Here is a 20,615-nt window from a genome sequence, read left to right as displayed (position 1 = left end):
GGAAGAGAAATAATTATCTCATAGGATAATTGTCTCTTCTCTATATTGAAAAATATCACATTTATTAGAGCAGATTAGCTACTTCAGAAGATGCTAGATCCTTGTACCTCCTTCCAAAATTGCAGTGTTGTTATTCCAGCACTTACCCTTCTATTATATTCTGTTGCTTGCCCTTCAAAAGGATTAAAGTCACTAACAGATTGTAATACTAAACTGTAATCAGTACAAATGAACTTGCTGATGGAATTATCCATCACAGGATTGCTGTTAATTGCCAACTTTTAAAATATTTCATTATATCTATTTTCCTTGGGAACTTTGAAGCAAAGTTTTAAAGTTTTTAAAGAAAGTTTTCGACAGAATTGGCGCTTGAAGCTGGTCAGTTCAAAGATGGTGTCTGCCTCAAGTTGAAAGCCAGTGATATAGAGTTGAGTTTTCACGTGGCTTGGAATGATTGTAACTCTTATATAATACCAGCCATGGTCATCCAGGAGGACTCTCTCTCTCTCTTCGTTTTGCCCCGTCCCACGGAAACAGATCACACTAAATTACAGAGTTCTTTGTAAATCCTTACTGATCAAAAGTAGTTCAGTGATTATTCTTCATTTCTTTATGGGTGAAATGCTATTGGTAACAAAGTTACCTGTGAAATTTTGACCTTTCATCTCCGCATTCTTAAAAAGAAATTTATTTTACAGCAATTGAGAATGCTGGAGAAACGCTGCATTTCTGGCAAAATCTGTTCCAAGGCTTACTGGACACAAAACGTTTTCTTTTTCTCTCTCCACAGCCACTGCCAGACCTGCTGAGTTTCTCCAACATCCTCTGTTTTTCGTCTCAGATTTCCGACATAGCTCTTTGCTTTATTTGATTTTACAGGTCGCCCAGAGCGGACTCTGTGTTTCCTAACGGGACATCACAAGACAATGTGAGCCATCCACGACCAAGCCAACAACACCATCTTGAAGAGAAAGCAGAGTTCACGTTTCGAGTCCTGTGACTCTTCTTCGGATGCTGCCGGACCTGCTGAGTTTCTCCAGCAATTCCTGGTTAGGCTTCAGATCTGCAGTAGTTTTGTCTTGTAAAGACAGGGTGTGGCACTGTTGTCTGTTTCCCAGAGGAGATCTCCAGTGCTTTTGGAGCGCTCCGTAGTTTCTCAGTGCCCTGCTCTATTTCCGTCCGAATTTAACAGCACCCCTCCCTCAGGAATGTTCTGACAGAAACGACTCTGAGGTTTCTGAGACAGACTGACCAGTGTCTGCTGGGGTCAGGCTGATCAGACGAGTGTGTTGTTGTCGTTGTGTTTCCCTGCTTGCTGAGCCTTACAATGGAAGACAAGACCATCCCACATGCTTATCCGATGAGTGTAGAGTACGAGAAGGAGACACCGACAACTATCCACGACCAGAACTTCGGGGAGGGTAAATTTATTTCGCCTTTTGACCGTGAAATTGTGCGTGGCAAAACTGTGCAGCCCAGCTCTGAACCGGCTTCGTGAATTTCTCAAAGTCTGGGGCTACAGTAAACAACCCCAATACTGACGGTGCGGTTTGGAAGGGCATGTGAAATCTTAAGTGAACTCGTACTTGCGAGAATTTTTAAAATGCTGGAGAAACTCGTCAGGTTTGGCAGCATCTGTGGAGAGAGAAACAGAGCTGATGTATGGACTCCAGTCTGACCCTTTGTCGTAGTTACAGGTGTTCTTGTTCCCTGTTTAACTCCTGCTATCCTCAGGAAGTGGAGTTCAGTAAACGATGGGTTCAAGAGCTGTTAACCACACTCCTCTAATTCACCTTCTGGCCTTCCCATCCCCACTTTAAAGCCAGCAGTGTTTTCCTGGACCCCATGATTATCCAACAATGATCAGATCTGTACAGTTGGGAGGTGGCACTGAATGGTTTATCCATCATCTTCTGACATGTTTGTGTGTGTATGTTTGGTGAGGGAGGGGTGTGTGTGAAAATCTGCAGGTTCCAATTCCAGGTTGTTTGTATACAATTGTATAGCTCCCAGAGCCCCAGAAGGAACAAGATTACATCCAATAACATTCAGGCTGTGTGGAGTCTTAAAACAGTACCAGGGTAGTTAAGCTAATAACAGTTCAATTTTAAGAATCTTTTCTTCATTGAACAGCATTTCGTATTTTTGGAATTTTTTTTTAGATTAAATTACATTACAGTGTGGAAACAGGCCCTTCGGCCCAACAAGTCCACACCGACCCGCCGAAGTGCAACCCACCCATACCCCTACATTTACCCCTTACCTAACACTACAGGCAATTTAGCATGGCCAATTCACCTGACCTGCACATCTTTGTATGGTGGGAGGAAACCGGAGGAAACCCACGCAGACACGGGGAGAACGTGCAAACTCCACACAGTCAGTCGCCTGATGCGGGAATTGAACCCGGGTCTCAGGCGCTGTGAGGCAGCCATACTAACCACTGTGCCACCGTGCCGCCCACTCGTTTATTTGTTTAAAGTTTATTTTTAAATCATTTTATTTTAAATATAAGGTGGCTGTCTGGTGTGTGACTTACAGTTTAGTAACTTCCAATATATTTTCCAGGTTTGTCACCAGAAGATATTTTAGCTCCTACATTATACCATGGTTATTACATCAGACCCAGGATCAATAAGCAACTGGACCGAGGCTTTTCAACAATTGAAACAAAGCATCATAAGTTTCAGGTATTTCTGGATGTGTGCCAGTTCCTGCCGGATGAGATCTCCGTCCGGACAGTCGATAACCTTCTGGAAGTGTCCGGAAGGCATCCGCAGAAACTGGACAGTCACGGGTTTATCTCCCGGGAGTTCACCCGCACCTACATCCTACCCCTGGACGTGGACCCTCTGCTTGTTCGGTCATCACTGTCCCATGACGGTATCCTGTGCATTGAGGCGCAAAGAAAAGGAGATGAGATCCAGCCCAAAGTAAACCAAGTGAAACTCAACGTGGAGTCAGCACCCATGGCAAAGGAGCCTGGGGAAGACCCCGGAAAAGAGAAACAGAAGGATAAGTAGCTCTTGCAGTAGGATGGGCAGACCTCCAATAATTGATTTTGATAGCAGGTCTTCTGTTAATACACCTGATCTCCTCTAGAAAGCAGGGCAAAATATTACAATGACTGGGCTTCAAGTGAGTTATCAATTAATTAAAGTTGCAAACAAACCTAAAAAAAGGCTTGTTTTGACAATTTAATATCTTTTGTATTTATAAAGCTAGAAACCTAATTATTAATAATAGATGCAAATTCAGTCTGATGATTGGTCTCATGATTAAGACATGCCTTTGATTTATTGCCCTTTGCTCCTGTTCTCTGGAAGAAAATGACACATATTGGAGCACATATACATAATGTGTCCTTAGCTAACTTTGAAGGTTCTTCACAATTTCATGGCTCAGCCTGACTTGCCGAACAAGAATCCATCTCTCCAGTTTAACTTTCTGGACCTTCAAGCTGGTCTCCTTTCACAGCTGTAGGCTAAATAAGCACCTACGAGGAATTGAGGCTGGGACCCGCATAGTCTCTACAACTGAGCACTGCACTACTTTCCACTGAGCTATTGGCAAATCTTTTCTGCCATTTCTGATGTACAGCTTGTTGAATAATGAACCAAATTTATTAACAAACACTTTGACAACAAATGTATCCAAAATGCGTTTATTTGAAACCTGTAATGACAACCGTTATTGCTTTTTAGCTGCAATAAAAAAAAATGGCACTGAAATAATTGTTTGGGGAATGCTCTCAGCTGTTTCTTTTGAGTAACTTAGCATCAGCTAAAAAAAATTACATTCGACAGGTTTTTCAAAACTATGACAATAAATTGTAATTGATCTTAATAGGAGATTTGGCGTTCAGAGCTAGATCACTTAAAGGCTATTTTTAACCTGCAAAGATGGTGGCAAAACAAGCAGTCTGGATTGTCCTGCTGTTGGTTAACCCACCCGATTTTTCAATGTGGTCTGCAATGGTCCCTCAGTCATTAGCAGCAGTTTTCCAGCCCTCTGAGAAATTAAAATCAGCTCTGCAATCTAAAAATGTAATTTAGTGTTTAAAAGCTAAAATAACAAATGTCAGAAATTTGAAATAAAAGTATAAAATACACAATATGTTCAGCAGCAACTGAGGAGAAATTAGAGATTGATATTTCCAGTAGTGGTCTGTGGATTTGACCGAAGTTCTCTGCTAAAATGGGATCCTGTATTTTGCTACTCAAATTCTCTTGAAAGATGGTGGCTTTGCCTGTCAAGTGATGCTTTAATTTCCAGTCCTTGATATTTCCTTTTCTCCTGACTGAGGTCAGGAAACTGATTGCACAGTTGACCCATAGGATAATTTATACAGCTTTTTGCAAGTGGAGTGTCATGTTTGAAATGTGAGTACTGAGACAATTGGTGCTACCAGTTCTACCTCATTTTCAGTCCTTCTTACTTGCACCATGACTGAAAATTTGTGCTACTATTCTCCATGGAGCGCGCTGCCACATCAATGCCCCACTCACCCCTTCCCGTGACCACTTCTGCCTTAAGTGTAACAGAGTCTGTGGTAGCTGCGTTGGTCTGTACAGCCACTTACGGAGTCACTCTGAGACTGGAAGAGAGTCATCGTTGTCTGTGAGGGACCGCAGATAAATGAACTATTCTCCATTTCTTTCTTGCATGTAATATTGTAACACAGTAAAATAATTGACTTCAATACAACCCTGTATCCTGTGGCATATTCATCGGGTTTTTTTTATAGCAGTTGTAACACTTCACAAAAGAAAGGTTAGGGTTTTATGCAACTCTCTTTCTAACTGCATCCACTTGTTTCAGTTTCCTCTGTCTTGGAGGTGTTTGGGCAACTTTTTATATTTTTTTGTGTTTCAGCTGTGCACAGATATTACTAATTCTTATTTTGTAAGATGCCAATGTATTAGAAGTTATGGAGAAATGCTTCAATTCCTCCCACATGAGGTAAAAACACAACTAACATGGGTTATGTATCTTAACAAGAATTATATGTTTCCTCCATGAAGTGAAATGGGGGTAAAAGTTCAATTAGACACATTCTATTTTAAGAACAACTGCAAGCACAGTTACATCAACAAATTAAACTCCTAATGGATTGAAAATTATTTTCTGCTATTGCCTAGACCACAGAACAAGATATATGAACAACAGTAAATTGTTAGAAGTGACTCATCAGGAAGTAGGATTGCTGAGGAATATATATCACCTATTGTAGTTCCATAACCAAGTTTTAAAATAGTTTTTAACAAGTGTTTATTGACATGCCACCTCTTGACCCTGATCATGAAATATTCAGTATTGTTAATATAAATTGGTTTTTATCCTCTTAGTTCTCTTAGAACTTCATTTGCAGCTCTTAAACTGCACCTTCTCATTCCGATGTAAAATCCAAAAAATATTTCACCTTCTGTGTTTTTTAAATGCAGAAGTACTGCATAAAATAGAATTAGGGAAATATATAGAAAGGCAGGATGTTTTGATTCAGTATCATGAATAAACTATTGTTATTGCAATCATGGTCCTTGAATGAAAATGCTATGAGGTTCTGATTGACCATATTGAACTTTATATGAAATTTTGAATTGAAATATTGAACTTAATGAGTAAACACATTTTTAAAAATTATGAAGTAATTCAAATTGCGCATTTTAGTATTTTCTTTAATCAAAGAGAAAAAATGAAAGATAAAAATTTAAAGAATAATATTAATTACAAAATTAATATTAATTACAAAGTATGGCTAAATTGGATTGCTTATTTTCCATAATGTATCGTGTTACCAAAAAACAAAACTGCATCAATTACAATTTCACATCTTAATGTTTAGAACATGTTATTAACCTTCATTTCATTCAACTTAACATACTGAAAATGTGCTTTATTGCAAGATAAAATGGTAGCTTACATAAATTCAACAAAGCAGGTCTACTAAGGAGAACTTAAAGATAACAAAGTGGAAACATTTGTGACACAATGGGTACAGATGAATGTACATCACACAACAATCACCAGTCAGGAGTGTTCCTTCCCAGTCGGAGAACACTTCAGCAGTCCGGGACAATCAGCCTTGGACCTTCAAGTGACCATCCTCCAAGGCGGACTTCAGGACAAGCAACAACACAATGTGGTCGCGCATAGGCTGATACACAAGTTCGGTACCCATGGGGATGATCTCAATTGGAACGTTGGGTTCATGTCACACTACAGGTGACCCCACTGCACTACACACTTGCACACATGCACGCAAGTGCGCGCGCGCGCACACACACACACACACTCCTACAGACCCATTCACTCATGCACACCCTCATACACCAGCTCTCTCTCATATGCTCACACCCCCCAGACTCACACCCACACACACCCTCTCACTGACTTATTCGCCTTTATATTCACACACATATACACACGCTCTCTCACAGAGACTCACACCACCACCCCCCAGCCCCACACACACACATACCCACATGTACACACACATATATAAGTTTGTAGGGTGTATTTGTACTTACATAATTACATTTTATTTTGCTCGAAAACTGCATGAATCCATGTAAGATTCTGTAAGTCCCTTTTTTAGAAATAGACTCAGTCTGAACATTGGCGCACAGACAGCCTCACACAGGGCACTTCACACCTTCAATGCATTATTTGAGCTGACATGGCACCTATTTTTAAAGTTCACTTCAGAATATAACTTTACAAAAACCTCTGGGATTTACTTATGAAAGAACTGAAACCAACATGGTCATTCTAAAAGATTAGACTTAACAAACAATCCAGGTCTTTTTCAATATATCGTTTCAGTTACATCACACTGTAAACATAAATTCTGTGTCTTATGATCTTATACTCCACAACCACCTGATGAAGGAGTAGCGCTCCGAAAGCTAATGCTTCCAAATAGACCTGTTGGACTATAACCTGTTGCTGTGTGATTTTAACTCAGTACAGTAAAGTAATTTTCCCCTCTGTAATGAAAATACATGACTACCTGGCTTCTGGGTTCCTGACACATCTAAGTGAGGCACTGTCAGTGGTCAAGGGATAATAGCTAACTCATTGACAGAAGGAATTGATATTAAACTTGCCTGACTGGCAACTCATTTGGTTTTAGCTACTACCAGGTATAGTAGGCATTGTGATCACTACATCCCAATTTCTTTCCTCTTGGATAACCTTAGAGTTATTTTCAGCAAGTCTGGAATCTGTCTAATTTTGCAAGGAACACATTTTTTTAGAAGGAATACACCCCAAGTCAAGGTTTTGCAATAACCTTGGCTGATATTTTTCTCACTAGAATATTTAATTTTACTCTATTAGCTCTTCTATGTTAATAATTGTAGTGAATCAGATGATGCACCAATTTATATTTGCAATGTTGCATGGTACCATTATCATTAAAACTAAATTAGATAGTTATGTGAATGAAGATTGAAAGACTTTGGAGAAAGAATGAGACAGATACAGGTGGAAAAAATGCTAATGTGTATTGTTTCAATGCCATATAAGTTGCTGACTCATTAACATAATTAAACTATACTTCAGTTGTCTTTTATAGTTACAAATTCAACTGCTATATATAAACAGTTTGAGATCAAGAGTTTAATTGGTATTTTGTAAAAGGAGCTTGCAGGTTGGAATGTGATTGCAAATTTTCAGCTCCAGTTCTGAAAAAATAGCATGAGGTGACTGACAGTCGATCTATTTATGTACATTTCTCACATTGGGGACAATTTAAAATTAGCTCACCAGATGGGAAGCACACAAGATCATGGTGAATATTGATCCTACATCTGCCCAATAATGCTCATTGACGTCAATGAAAAGTAAAATCAGATGTGGTGCAATATTTTGCATCCATGCCTGTACTTTTCCTGAATTAGCGGGATAGCTTAAAATTGTGCATAAATGTGCTGACTGAAGTTTGATGATACTTTCAAAGTTTTTGAATGTAGTAGAACAACATTTTACATTTTCTTCCATCTAGTTGTTTTGACTCCTTTTCCACAGTGAAACAGGAGAAAGGCATAACATTGTCAAATCTGGTTATAAGCTCCTAACTCACATCTCCCTTTCCTACATCGCGTTATATTGCAGCACAGTCACATCAATAAAGCATCTTTGAAAAATTCCAATGCTTATCCATAATATTTTTTATTCCAAGTATGAGTGTTTCTGTGAACCTTAAATTGTGAATATTTCTCCCTGTTCAAATAAAGGACAGCTCTCTTCCACAATTAAGGTCACACAGCAGAGCTGACAGTCAATCTTTCTTGATTCTCTTTCATGCCTGGAGGCATATGAGATAGACAAAGTGCACACTGCAGTTCCTGTAGCTTATTTCTTCCTGGACCATGCCACTAGTCTGATGTCAGAGACTATCGCTTGGGGATTGGTCACACTGCGTCACACATTGCTGACCAGGCTGTTACTGCTGACCCATGGGGATATTGGAATGACTTGGAGGTTTGAGATTGCAGTGAGTGCACCTTCTTTGGCCATCAAGTGCTGGGGTGGGACTCGAACTAGAGTTTCTGGCTCTGAGGTACAGAGGCTATCTACTGCACCATGAAGCCCTGATAGCTAATGGAAAGTGTCAAAAAACATTACATTTTGACCTGACTAGTTTCAGTTTTTCTGATCTATTGGTGATTTGTTTCCTTGACTTACATTTCTACCTCCTTTGATTTTGTTTCCATGTGAGAGCAATTACTCCCATGTCCCTGACTATAATAGCCTGGAACAAGAGATGTATGAGATCAGTTTGGGATATTTTATAAATGATAATCACTTCCTCCCCCATGCAAAGATTTTCAGTTGTCACTCAATGCCCCACTCTACTCAGTGTGCTAGATAAGATCTGAAGTTATCAACCTAATCCCCATGTACTGCCACATCATCGTCTTCCAATCTTGGCAGTCTAACATACTACATTGTTTGCAAAAAAGCAAATACTGAAATACCAACAGATAATACTGGGAATGCTCAGTAAATATGGCTGCATTGTAAAGAGGGCAGAGAAGCGGTTTCTCACATGGACCCTCAATATTGTGTCATGTGAAATTCACAATACAATTAAGATACTCATTTAAAGTGTGCACAAAACCAAAAACCACAACATACTGAAAAAAAATTCTGTGTCATGTGCAAAGTGCCTGCAGCTGTTACAGACATATTTTTGGACTCTAGCTGATGATTAAAAGTTTCATCCAATCGGCTTTAATGAGCAGCAGAAGCACCACTGTCAACTAATGCATCCAGGCCAAGATATCAAAAGCTCGATACATCAAGTGATATATAAAACTTCTGGGTAAAGTGAGAACACTCAAAGTGTAAAAGCTGACAGTTTAAAGCATTTAATTTCAAAGACAATTTCATTGGGTCTTACTAAAATAAATCAAAACCATGATATTGACTTAATGACTTACACAGGTAGTTAAGAGGAATGCACTCAGCCTGGTTCAACCCATTGTTTCCTATGCTCCAGAAACCTGCACCTGGATTCCTAAAATAAAGAGATGCTGAAAGTCAGGCCCTAGAATCAGTTGATGCTATGCTTTTTTGAGGCAGAGGATGAGCATAAAAGCCTCCAATAGAGTGGCAGTGTGTATGTCATAGCCCAAGCCAGAATTGTGTTTCCTCACCATTTGGGTAAACATTGTAGTGCAGATATCCAGGCCCATGCGAAAACCAGGTGCTAGCCCCTTTGTATAAGTAAATATAGGAGGAGGTTTTGTGTTTTTTTTATTCATTTGTGGGACTTGGGGGTCACTGGCTGGCCAGCATTGATAGCCCATCCCTATTTGAGGAGGTGGTGGTGAGCTACCTTCTTGAACTGCTGCAGTCTACTTGATATGGGTTGACCCACAATGCCAGTAAAGAGGGAGTTTCAGAATTTTGACCCAACACCTGTGAAGGCACGGTGGTATATTTCCAAGTCAGGTTGGTGAGTGGCTTGGAGGGGAACTTGCAGGTGGTGGTGTTCCCAAGTACCTGTTGCCCTTGTCCATGTAGATGGAAGTGGTTGTGGGTTTGGAAGGTGCTGTCTAAGGATCTTTGGTGAATTTCTGCAATTTATCTTGTAGATAGTACACACTGATGCTGTTGCGCACCAGTGATGGAGACATTGAATGTTTGTAGATGTGTTGCCAATCAAGTGGGTTGCTTTGTCCTGGATGGTATCAAGCTTCTTGAGTGTTGTTGGAGCTGCATCCATCCAGGCAAGTGGGGAGTATTCCATCACACTCCTGACTTGTAGATGGTGGATAGACTTTGGGGTGTCAGGAGTTGAGTTACTCGCCATAGTATCCCTAATCTCTGACCTGCTCTTGTAGCCACTGTGTTTATGTGGTGAGTCCAGCTGAGTTTCTGGTCAATGGTAACCCCAAGGATGTTTACAGTGGGGGATTCAGTGATGGCTATACTATTGAATGTCAAGAGGCGGTAATTCTTGGTGATGGTCATTGTCTGGCATTTGTGTGGCATGAATGTCACTGGCCACTTGTCGGCCCAAGCCTGGATATTGTCCAGATCTTGTTGCATTTGAGCATGGGCTGCTTCAGTATCTGAGGAGTCGCGAATGGTGCTGAACATTGTGCAATTATCGGCGAACATCCGCACTTTTGACCTTATGATAGAGGGAAGATCATTGATGAAGCAGCTGAAGATTGTTGGGCCTAGGACATTACCCCGAGGGATTCCTGCAGAGATGTCCTGGAGCTGAGATGACTGACCCATTTGTTTGAGGCATCCTTCCAAAACTGGACTTCTCTGAAACCAGTTGGTACGCGTACAAGTCTGTTGTGACCAAGAAAAATCAGTTCCGCATGCAGCCCAATTAAAAATTACCTTCAAAATGGTAGGTAACATCATTGAGTTTTTGCAGCATGGAAAGAGGCCGTTCAGCCCATTGTGTCCATGCTAGTAATCAAACATCCATCCATTCAAATCCCATTTTCTAGAACTTGGGCCCATTGTGTTGTACACTATGGCATTTCAGATGTTCATATAAATAGTTCTTTAAATGACTTGAGTGTTCACGTCTCTATCATCCTTTTATGCAGTGAGTTCCAGATTCCCATCACCCTCTGGGTGAAAAGGAAGTTCCTTAAATCCCTTCCAATCCTCCTGCGCTTTAACTTGGAACTGTGGCTCCTGGTTAGTGATCTCTCTATTAAGGAGAAAGGTTTCCCCTTATCTGTCCTGTCTCTGCCCCTCAAAACATTGTCCACCTTAATCAGATATCCCGTCAGCCTTCTCTGCTCTAAGGAAAATAACCCCAGCCTATGTAGTTCCTTTTCATAGCTGAATCGCTCTAGTCAAAGCTGCATCCTGGTAAATCTTTTCTATTCAATCTTTAGTGCAATCACATCCTACCTACTGCACAGTGATCAGAAGTGCACACAGTACTCCAGATGTGGTCTAACATCATATATAGCTTCATCATAACCTCCTTGCTCTTGTATCCAATGCCTTGACTAATCAAGCCAAGTGGCCTATATGTCTTCTTAACCACCTTAGCTACCTGCCTTCAAGGATCTATGACATCACCCCAATGTCCTTCTGTACTTCCTAATGTCCTACATGCAACATATTGTCTCTTGCCTTGCTAGTCCTTCCAAAATGCATCACCTCATTCTTCTCAGGATTAAATTCCAGTTAAATATTGAAATATAGAGACAGTGAGCATTCTCTGCTGTCACATCATATTGAAGACCATGTTTAGCACCTGCTTGGCTCCTCCAAGTCCCCTCCCCTCTCACAGAATACTTCTTCCATCTTCCCTGGACCTGCCCGACCCAACTTCATCCTCGTGCAATTGGCACCTACTTCTTACTGGAATTATGCTGCTGAGGCCCAATTTTGGGTGAGCCTTGAGCCTCTGGGAGGTGGCATTTTGTCTGAGCAGAACGTTGATATTGAAAACAGGCGGAAACAACTCCCACCCAGAAGCGCCTAGTGGACACACGCATATATAATGAGGGAAAACCACTACTGAGTTACTCTGGAACTCTAGAACATGCTTTTCAATAGCTGGTCACAAAATATTATTACTTAAAACAGAATGGGCTGCATTGCCAATTTAAAGCAGGGGAATAATATATGGTGCTTGGAGATTTAAAGAAAGCAGAAAATAATTAATACGGTCAAGATGGTCAGTTTGTTCATATAGGTTGCCACTGGAAATATATTATTGCTCCCTACTTGCACCAAGTCCTGCTCCCATCATCCCTGTACGTATTGGCTGACATTGGCTCTCAGTTAAGCAACAACCCAATTTTTAAATTCTCATCCTTGCTTTTAAATACCTCCACGGTTTTGCCCTTATATGTGTATAATGTTCAGCTTTAAAACCAAACAAAATATCAATGCTTTTGTGCATTACTGATTTTAATTGCTTCATAATTAGTGTCTGTACGTCCAGATACAAAGCGCCAAAATCTGTGACTCGCTTTCCAAACCTCTTCATCACTCTGCATCCTTCTGCAAGATGCTCCTTAAAACTTACCTCTTTGATCAAGATTTGCTCAGCTAGCCTTGATTCACTTATTTGTCAAAACTTTGTTTGATCACCTTTGTACAGTACTTTAAGATATTTCACTGTGCTGTTTTTGTTGGAAACAAACATGGCATTCCAATAGAATAATAAAATTCAAAATTGGAATTGGAATCGCTTATGTCAACATCAGACTCAGAAGGCAGCAGGATGGTGAAAGAAAAATCCTTGGGTTTCTCCAGTATGTCTCTGAATAACTGATTCCAAGTGATACTGACCACAGGTTTGGAAAGAGGCTGCTAAACTACCCTCTCAGCTGTGGCTTATGGAAGAAAGATGGAAGTGCACGTATTAACATCAGAAATAAAAGACCAGAAAGTTAAAATTGACGTTCTCTGTATCAGACAACTTCAACATTAATGACCAGCTTCATTAACTGTAAGTCAAGTATCGAGGCATTATTCTGGATTGGCACAGCAAACATTCCATGTCATCAAGTTTCAATCACAGTACACAGCAGGGTAGGAATATAATGTGTCAGCCAAGTCTTCTCCTCCATATTCATTATTTTCCTCATCACCCTTGACCTAATTTCTTAGCTTGCTTGTTCATTTCTGTAGCACATGAATCTGTTATTGGTCCACTGTGAATAATAGCAAGTATCAATTTTTATTTGCAAGTTCAATACAACAACTTCAGGCAGGTTGGATGATGGACGCAACATCCAAGAGTTGTCGTCTGAGGAGACCTGGCTCCATAACATCTAAATGGACCATCTGTGCCTGAATCTGTGCTCAGTGCAGTCATGAATTTAGCAATTCATGCAGTTGAGCTCAGTTTCAATGACACCATGCAGACACAAATAGATGGTATTGCCATATCGTTGCCTTTCAGCCCAGCTCTCCATAATGTTGGGCGGCATGGTGGCACAGTGGTTAGCACTGTTGCCTCACACCACCAGAGACCTGGGTTCAATTCCCACCTCAGGCAACTGTCTGTGTGGAGTTTGCACATTCTCCCTGTGTCTGAGTGGGTTTCCTCTGGGTGCTCTGGTTTCCTCCCCCAGTCCAAAGACGTGCAGGTTAGGTGAATCGGCCATGCTAAATTGCCTGGTGGGTTGGTGTGGACTTGTTGGACTGAAGGGCCTGTTTCCACACTGTAAATAATCTAAATATCTTTGTTACTTACCATCAGAAGTGTATCATCAATGGAAAGACCTCTAACCCTCTGCATGTATCTGGTATGTGGATGATACACTTGCAATATTTCAATTCACGGCTACATCAAAGAATTTCTTTACATAGCTTCTTTTAATCCACTCATGGGATGTGGACATTGCTGGCTGATCAGCATTTATTACCCATCCCTTATTTGAGGTTCACATTTTGAATTATGCTTGACCTAATCAGATTCTTTTTTCACTTTCAAGTCTTTGAAAGCTGAAAATTTTGTAGTAAGTCCTTAAAGGGAATTAATTAAACGTTGAGATTTCCCTAAGCTTTTGTAAAAGAGAGAGATAGGTTCCTGACTAGTAAAGGGACCAAAGGTTATGGGCAGAAGACAGGGAAATGGGGTTGAGAGACATATAGCCATGATTGAGTGATACAGCAAACCTGATGGGCCGAAAGGCCTAAATCTGCTCCTATATCTTATGGTATTATAGTCTTATGGTCAATGTACACTTTAGGATTCCTTCAGTTCCATGCTACAAGATCGATCTTCTTGGCTAAAAATCACACAACGCCAGGTTATAGTCCAACAGGTTTAATTGGAAACACACTAGCTTTTGGAGCACCGCTCTGAAAGCTAGAGCGCTTCCAATTAAACCTGTTGGACTATAACCTGGCGTCCTGTGATTTTTAACTTTGTACATCTCCAAATCAGATCTCCTTGGCAACCTTGTGAATGGGGCCTAGCCACATGGTCACTGTGTAAATCTGATGCAGAGATTGAGCATATCAAAACTCTTCTGTATGATAATGGATACCCTGATAAAATCATCATTCATTGTTATATGGTTATGGAATCATGGCATCCAATCTACCTCAGATTACACTGAAAGGGAAAGATGTCTGATAAAATCTGAACACCAGATGAACCTGGCTGTCTCACACTGCTACTAGGCAGGAAGTCCACAAGTTATATTCTCCACTAACAGCATGCTGCTGTAAAATGAAAAAGACATTTTGCCTACCAGACAAAAATTAAAATAAGTTTCAGTGCCAGTGTGATGCCAGGTATGTAGGCCATTAATCCTGGAAACTGGTGATCATATGAAATAACTTGCTCCCTTGACCATTCGTAGTGGGCACCGTGTTGCTTGTGTTCAACCAGCCAGTGCTGGCAAGTCTCAGAAAAGTATATCCATCATTGGATGTGATTTGTAATTGGAAATCATTTATTCAATAACTCAGATTGTCCTAAGAGTTATAATGGAAACCAGTTTAAGATTATCAGCCATTTTGGTATATTTGTGATACTAGAAGCTGGCTATATAAATGCTCAGAACCCTGTTTCATGTAGTCAAGAAGAGTTTGTACAAATGTTACAGTCTTTATGAAAAAGAAATGAATGCAGACAGCTGAATGCTGCTGCCTCACCTAACCAAGCAGCATTTACCTGCCTGGCCTGAGAATTAAGATTGACAGTCAAAAAGTGTGGTGCTAGAAAAGCACAGCAGGTCAGAGAGCCTCCGAGGAGCAGGAGAGTCAACATTTTGGACATAAGCCATTCATCAGGAATGTGCATCCATTTGTGGACTCTCCTGCTTCTCTGATGCTGCCTGACCTGCTGTGCTTTTCAAGCGCCACACTTTCTGATCCTGATCTCCAGCGTCTGCCGTCCTCACTTTCCCCTAATTAAGACTGACAGGTAATGTTTCCTGCTGTACCTCCATGACAATTGTGGGCCAAGCAATCAGCACCCTGTTCTCATTCTGCATCGAGTGGTGTTTCTTTCTGATGCTTCTTGATGAGCATAAACTTCAACTGCCAGTCTCCTTTGAAGTTCTGTGCTATCAAACATTTGTTTTAATTTTGTTGTAGATTTTAAAAATGTTTAATCTATTTGTCTTCCCTTTTGTCTCTTTGCCTCTTAAGCTAAAAAATTATTTCCTCCATTTATTGCTTTCTCTGACCCTGATTTCACATTGAATTCAAAAACTTTAACTTACATCTCCATGTCAATTCGAGCATTATCAAGTTCAGAATCCTTCAAATTCATTGGTTAAGGAGACAGATATTTAGTTACTCTGTTCACTCAGGACCCAGATGACTGTTGTCATTTACTGCCAGGTTATTAGCTCACACCTTCAGTTGCCAAGCAAACTATTTATACGTCTAAACATGGAAGGGTAAGTCTGACTAATGGCAGACGCCCTTACACACCCTGGTGAATTCTGCCCCATTACAACTTCTCCAATAATAGCATTTACTCAAGACCTCCAACAGGTGATTTGGTTAAACTAGTTTTCGTGCTTTGACTGTCCCAAAAAGATTGCTTGCAACACTGCTGACAATCAACACAAGATACCCACATGTGGGTTTGCTTTTCTGATCATTTTGAAATCAGGAACAGTGAAATGAAATTTCAGCATTCTTTACACTCAGCTGCTTTATACTTCATGTTACAGCTGATATTATTGGTACAATATTTTAACTATAGCATCATGTTCCAAGTTTATCTTTAGCCCCATGAATCAATTCATAAAATTTAAAGTTCAAACGATACTTTGTTTTTAGATCTTTAAACTGTACAGAAGCCAAATTTGAACTTCAGAAGCTCTTGTATAATCAAAACATTTAAAGATGCGACTATTAAGTCACAAACATCTAAACTAGATGGAGTGACTAACTGTGGAAGTTATTTCCTTCACAATGCAGACATATCCCAGATGACATTATCAAATAGCAACATTAAATAACATTACCACATCAGTGGTTTAACAGGCACTCAAACCTCACTTTGTTTTTGAATGGTATAAGGTGGTTTCCAAAGGCTGGTTAAGGACTATTGCTCATTGGCAAAGTACTAATCAGATTTTGTTGAGAAATGTTAATGGAACACTTCCCTATTGTAAGGACTAAAAATCAGCATCCAGTACATTCATGTTAAGTTTAATCTAAGTAGATACAGAACAAAAGCTTTCTTTTCTAACAAAACATCTCAATGCAAGTTGAAAGTACCCTGCATTACACACCATCCATTTGCTACACCAGCCACAATACCGTTGATGTGAGCAGATTTTCAATTTAGTGCTAACTAATACTAAATTAAACCAATTTTCTTACTGTTGAATATTAATCCCATCCCAAAAGAGAAATAGCCCTGTGTTTTCTTTTTTCCTCCTGAAGATGCTGACTGTTTTGCCGATGGGGCTGATTGCAATGGACAAGTGTTAGCTCAGTTAAGACATACAAATTCATCAGACATGGATGATGGAAGCAGGGATCTTTCCATTGATTGTTTATATTCCTCACGCTCTTATACTACATAACCTCAAAGTAGGCTCCATGAATCTGCGTAAGGTACAATACCTGGAATGCAGCAACAGTCCAGATCCATGAATGCTGACTTCCAAAATGCAGAGCCTTTGGAATTTGGAATGCTGAGAGTTAAAAGTATTGTTTCTATAGCAAACCTAGTGATAAATCAAGATAAAGGGCCAACACCTTTACTTGCAGAACACCACCAGAATGAGACTACAAATGAGAGGATAAAATAATTAAAACAACAATTAACTAACAACAAACCTGGATTTAAAAATTTGTGATTGTAGATTGTGGATGGAAGCCTGAAGGTAGAAGAGGAGATGTTTCTCAGATGACTGTTTTTTTTAATAAACGGTAAAGCATTGTTTAAGTGGAAAAGAAGAAAACAATCCTCCTGTATTTATCATCAACAATGGAGTAGATATAAAAGCTACACTTTCTTCTTTTTGTCTTCAACTTCACCTGCTCTGGTGAAATGCAACTTAATGGTTTAGAATGAAACACCCATTTAGACAGGGACATGCCATCAGCCTGGAAAATTCAAGAGATCACACTATCATTAAATGAGGAATTTGAATCAATTTCATTTTTTCTTCGTTGGCTCAAATTGATTTACTTGCATTGTATATGAATGACCAATTCTGCTGTTTTAAAAACACTGCTGGGTTGCATATACTGATGGAGTCAAGTTACAAGCTTATACTACAATTTGGCCACATAAAATAATAGTCAGATGGATAGTTATTGCCAGAGCTCCATGGAATCCTTCATGTATTTAAAACATGGGGTGTGGAGACTGCAACAGCCTTCTGGAAGGTGTCACTGCCAGGCCCACTGTATAATTGTGTCGATTGCTATTCAAATACCAAAACACTCCTTTTTCTTTACAGGGTACTTATCAATTGAAAAAGATATCAAGGACTTAAATTGAAAAATAAGTTGTAAATGAAAAGGAGATTAAGTAAGCAAACAAGGATAGGCAACATAAAAAGGAAGCATTGGACTTGAGAAATCTTGGAATTTCACAGAAAACAAATTCATCAGAGCACTATCATTGAATGAGTTCAAACTAAGGGTTCCTCAACTGTATTCCCTACTCATGGCCCTTGTTAAAAATGTGCAACTCATTTATTTTTAATAAACCAAAGAAGTGTGGTTGCTGTAGATCAGAAATAGAAATAGAAATTGCTGGAGAAACTCAGCAGGTCTGGCAACATCTCTGGAGAGAAAGCAGAGTTAATGTTTTGCATCCAGTTACCCTTCTTCAGAACTGAAATTGAAACATTAACTCTGCTTTCTCTGCAAAAGTACTGCCAGACCTTTCTCATTTTCTTGAAGTAATTTTTATCTTTGTTTCCTTTCTTTTTAATCTAAGGTGGGAAAAGTGCTAGTATTTTATTGCATCTCTTGCCTTTTTAAAATTAATTTTGTGGGTTGTGGGTGTCGTTGTATTGCCAACATGTATTGCCCATCCCTAGTTGCCCTTGAGGAGATGGTGATGAGCTGCCTTCTTGAACTGCTAAAGTCCACCTGCCGTGGTTTGACCCACAATGGCCTTAAGGAGGGAATTCCAGGATTTTGACCCAGCGACAGTGAAAGAACAGCAATATATTCCCAACTCAGGATGGTGAGTAGCTTGGAGGGGAATTTGAAGATGGTGGTGTTCCCATGTATACGCTGCCCTTGTGCTTCTAGATGGAAGTGGTTGTGGGTTAGAAGTTGCTGTCTGAGGATCTTTGGTGAATTTCTACAGTGCATCTTGTAGATAGTACACACTGCTGCTACTGATCGTCAGCGGTGGAGGGAGTGGATACTTGTGGATGCAGTGTCAATCTTCTTTGTCCTGGATGATGTCAAGCTTCTCGAGAGTTGTTGGGGCTGCACTGATCCAGGCAAGTGGGGAGTATGTCTATTAGTATATAAATTAAGCTGTTATAAATATGATGCTTTTTTCCATCTAGAGACTACTTAAACTTGTCCCACATCTATTATTAGAAGCAGGTTTCATTACATCCCTACAGAGCAAGAGGGCAGCCCTGTGCTAAATGAGGGAGTTGTGACTAGACTGCTGTTTGTCTGCTAGTGGCAGGTCTGCAGAGCGTCCAGCTCTAACAGGTCTGATGTACATCATATACTTTCCATCCCTGTCACCTGTTTTGATCCTAGCAGAGTTTTACTAAGATCCGCTGTCATGCACGCAAATGTCTTCAAGTTGGCGGTTCAGCTGCTTTTCTGTGATTGTCAACGGTTGCAATCTGTACTGAACACGTTGAAATGTTTAGAATTTTTTACTGAGGTAAAATAAGGGACTGACAGCAACCAGTGGAAATACAACTACATGTGTGGGAAAACTAATGGCTGGTTGCCTAACAACACAGTAAGGGAGACATGATGACAGCAATGGAACACTCTGTACTAGCCGATGCATTAAAAGAATTGGACAACTATAAAGAGTAACAAAAAGGAAAATTATTGCAAATACAATGTGGGTCAGAGGCATTTAAACAGCTTGACACAGACACTACAGTAAGGGTGATTTCAAGGCAGAAACACTTATGGATACACCATTGCAATTCGCTGATTTCCTTTTTGCATATTTCTATGATAATTTCATATGACTTGCCTCATGCCGTGTAAGCATTCTTCTGCTGGAACAGCAAGTGAATGAACAATGGACAATTGAACCATCAACGGCTTGCTCTAAAAATTCCAATTGCCAGTGCTGCCAGTGGTTCTCACCTGCTCCCAGAAACCCAATTGGAAATGGCAAAATATTTTAACAAGTCAATGTCAGCAAATATTTGGGATACAACCAAGTGAACCTAGTAATGAAAGAGACTTTGTTCTAAATGTAATTTTCTTCAAATCAACACAGAAACCTTAACATGATTTTATAAATGTAATGATGGCCACTTTTCTTTCCTTCAAAATATGTTTAAGAATTATTCGGTTCACCTCAAGAAATTTTCCATTGCATATAATATTTTAACAAATTTCACACTCTGTTAGATATGTATTGTAATCTGCATTTCTGAAAAATGACCTCTAATATAAATTCATTGCCATAACTACTTATTTTGGCAGGGATGGAATGGAATGGGATGAAAACAAGAGAAAAATGGAAATAACAACATGTTCTATTGGCACACTTGACGTTTCCTGACCTAGGTAGTATATTTAAACCTCACCATTTGCCCTGAAAAAACTATGCTGTTGTGATGAATAGTGGTTTGATATTAATGCACAATGTCAGTCCGTTGTTTATAGACTCAGTTCTCACAGAGAACAGATTTATCTGAATCTGCTGATGATGTTATTAACTGACATTGGCTTCTTCATTTAATCCTTCTCTGGCATAAGTGCTGAATGTCAGCATTCCAACGCCAGCTATTTGTCAGCTATTCCCAAAATGACTAACATGTGAACTGTAAGTCTTGTTAGCATTGCATTTTTCTTGTAACCTGTCAATATTTGAGAAACACAAAAAGTCTGAACTGGAGGTGACTTCCCTGGACTGGTTCCGAACAGGATGGATAAATCTCTGAAAGATAAGAACATAAGAGCTAGGATCAGGAGTAGGCAATTCAGCCCCTTGAGTCTAGCAGATC

The 20,615-nt window shown here is 39.9% G+C and overlaps 1 protein-coding gene across 1 annotated transcript; it reads left to right on the top strand.

Annotated features, from left to right (window-relative positions):
* The first annotated feature begins 1,038 nt into the window (after window positions 1-1,038).
* hspb2 (heat shock protein, alpha-crystallin-related, b2) lies at window positions 1,039-3,728 on the top strand. Its single transcript, XM_072592930.1, has 2 exons — window positions 1,039-1,421; window positions 2,569-3,728. The coding sequence occupies exons 1-2, from the start codon at window positions 1,328-1,330 to the stop codon at window positions 3,021-3,023; spliced, it is 549 nt and encodes a 182-aa protein (XP_072449031.1). The 5' UTR covers window positions 1,039-1,327; the 3' UTR covers window positions 3,024-3,728.
* The last annotated feature ends 16,887 nt before the right edge of the window (window positions 3,729-20,615 follow it).

This window comes from Chiloscyllium punctatum, chromosome 23, assembly GCF_047496795.1.
Source record: "Chiloscyllium punctatum isolate Juve2018m chromosome 23, sChiPun1.3, whole genome shotgun sequence".
Lineage (NCBI taxonomy): Eukaryota > Metazoa > Chordata > Chondrichthyes > Orectolobiformes > Hemiscylliidae > Chiloscyllium > Chiloscyllium punctatum.
Note: the sequence above shows the minus strand (reverse complement) of the source record. Positions and strands in the feature narration are given on the sequence as shown.

Coding starts and splice junctions, on each gene's coding strand:
- hspb2 (XM_072592930.1), top strand. CDS start 1,328: ATGGAAGACAAGACCATCCCACATGCTTATCCGATGAGTGTAGAGTAC. Junction 1,422..2,568: donor CGACCAGAACTTCGGGGAGG/GTAAATTTATTT, acceptor TATATTTTCCAG/GTTTGTCACCAGAAGATATT.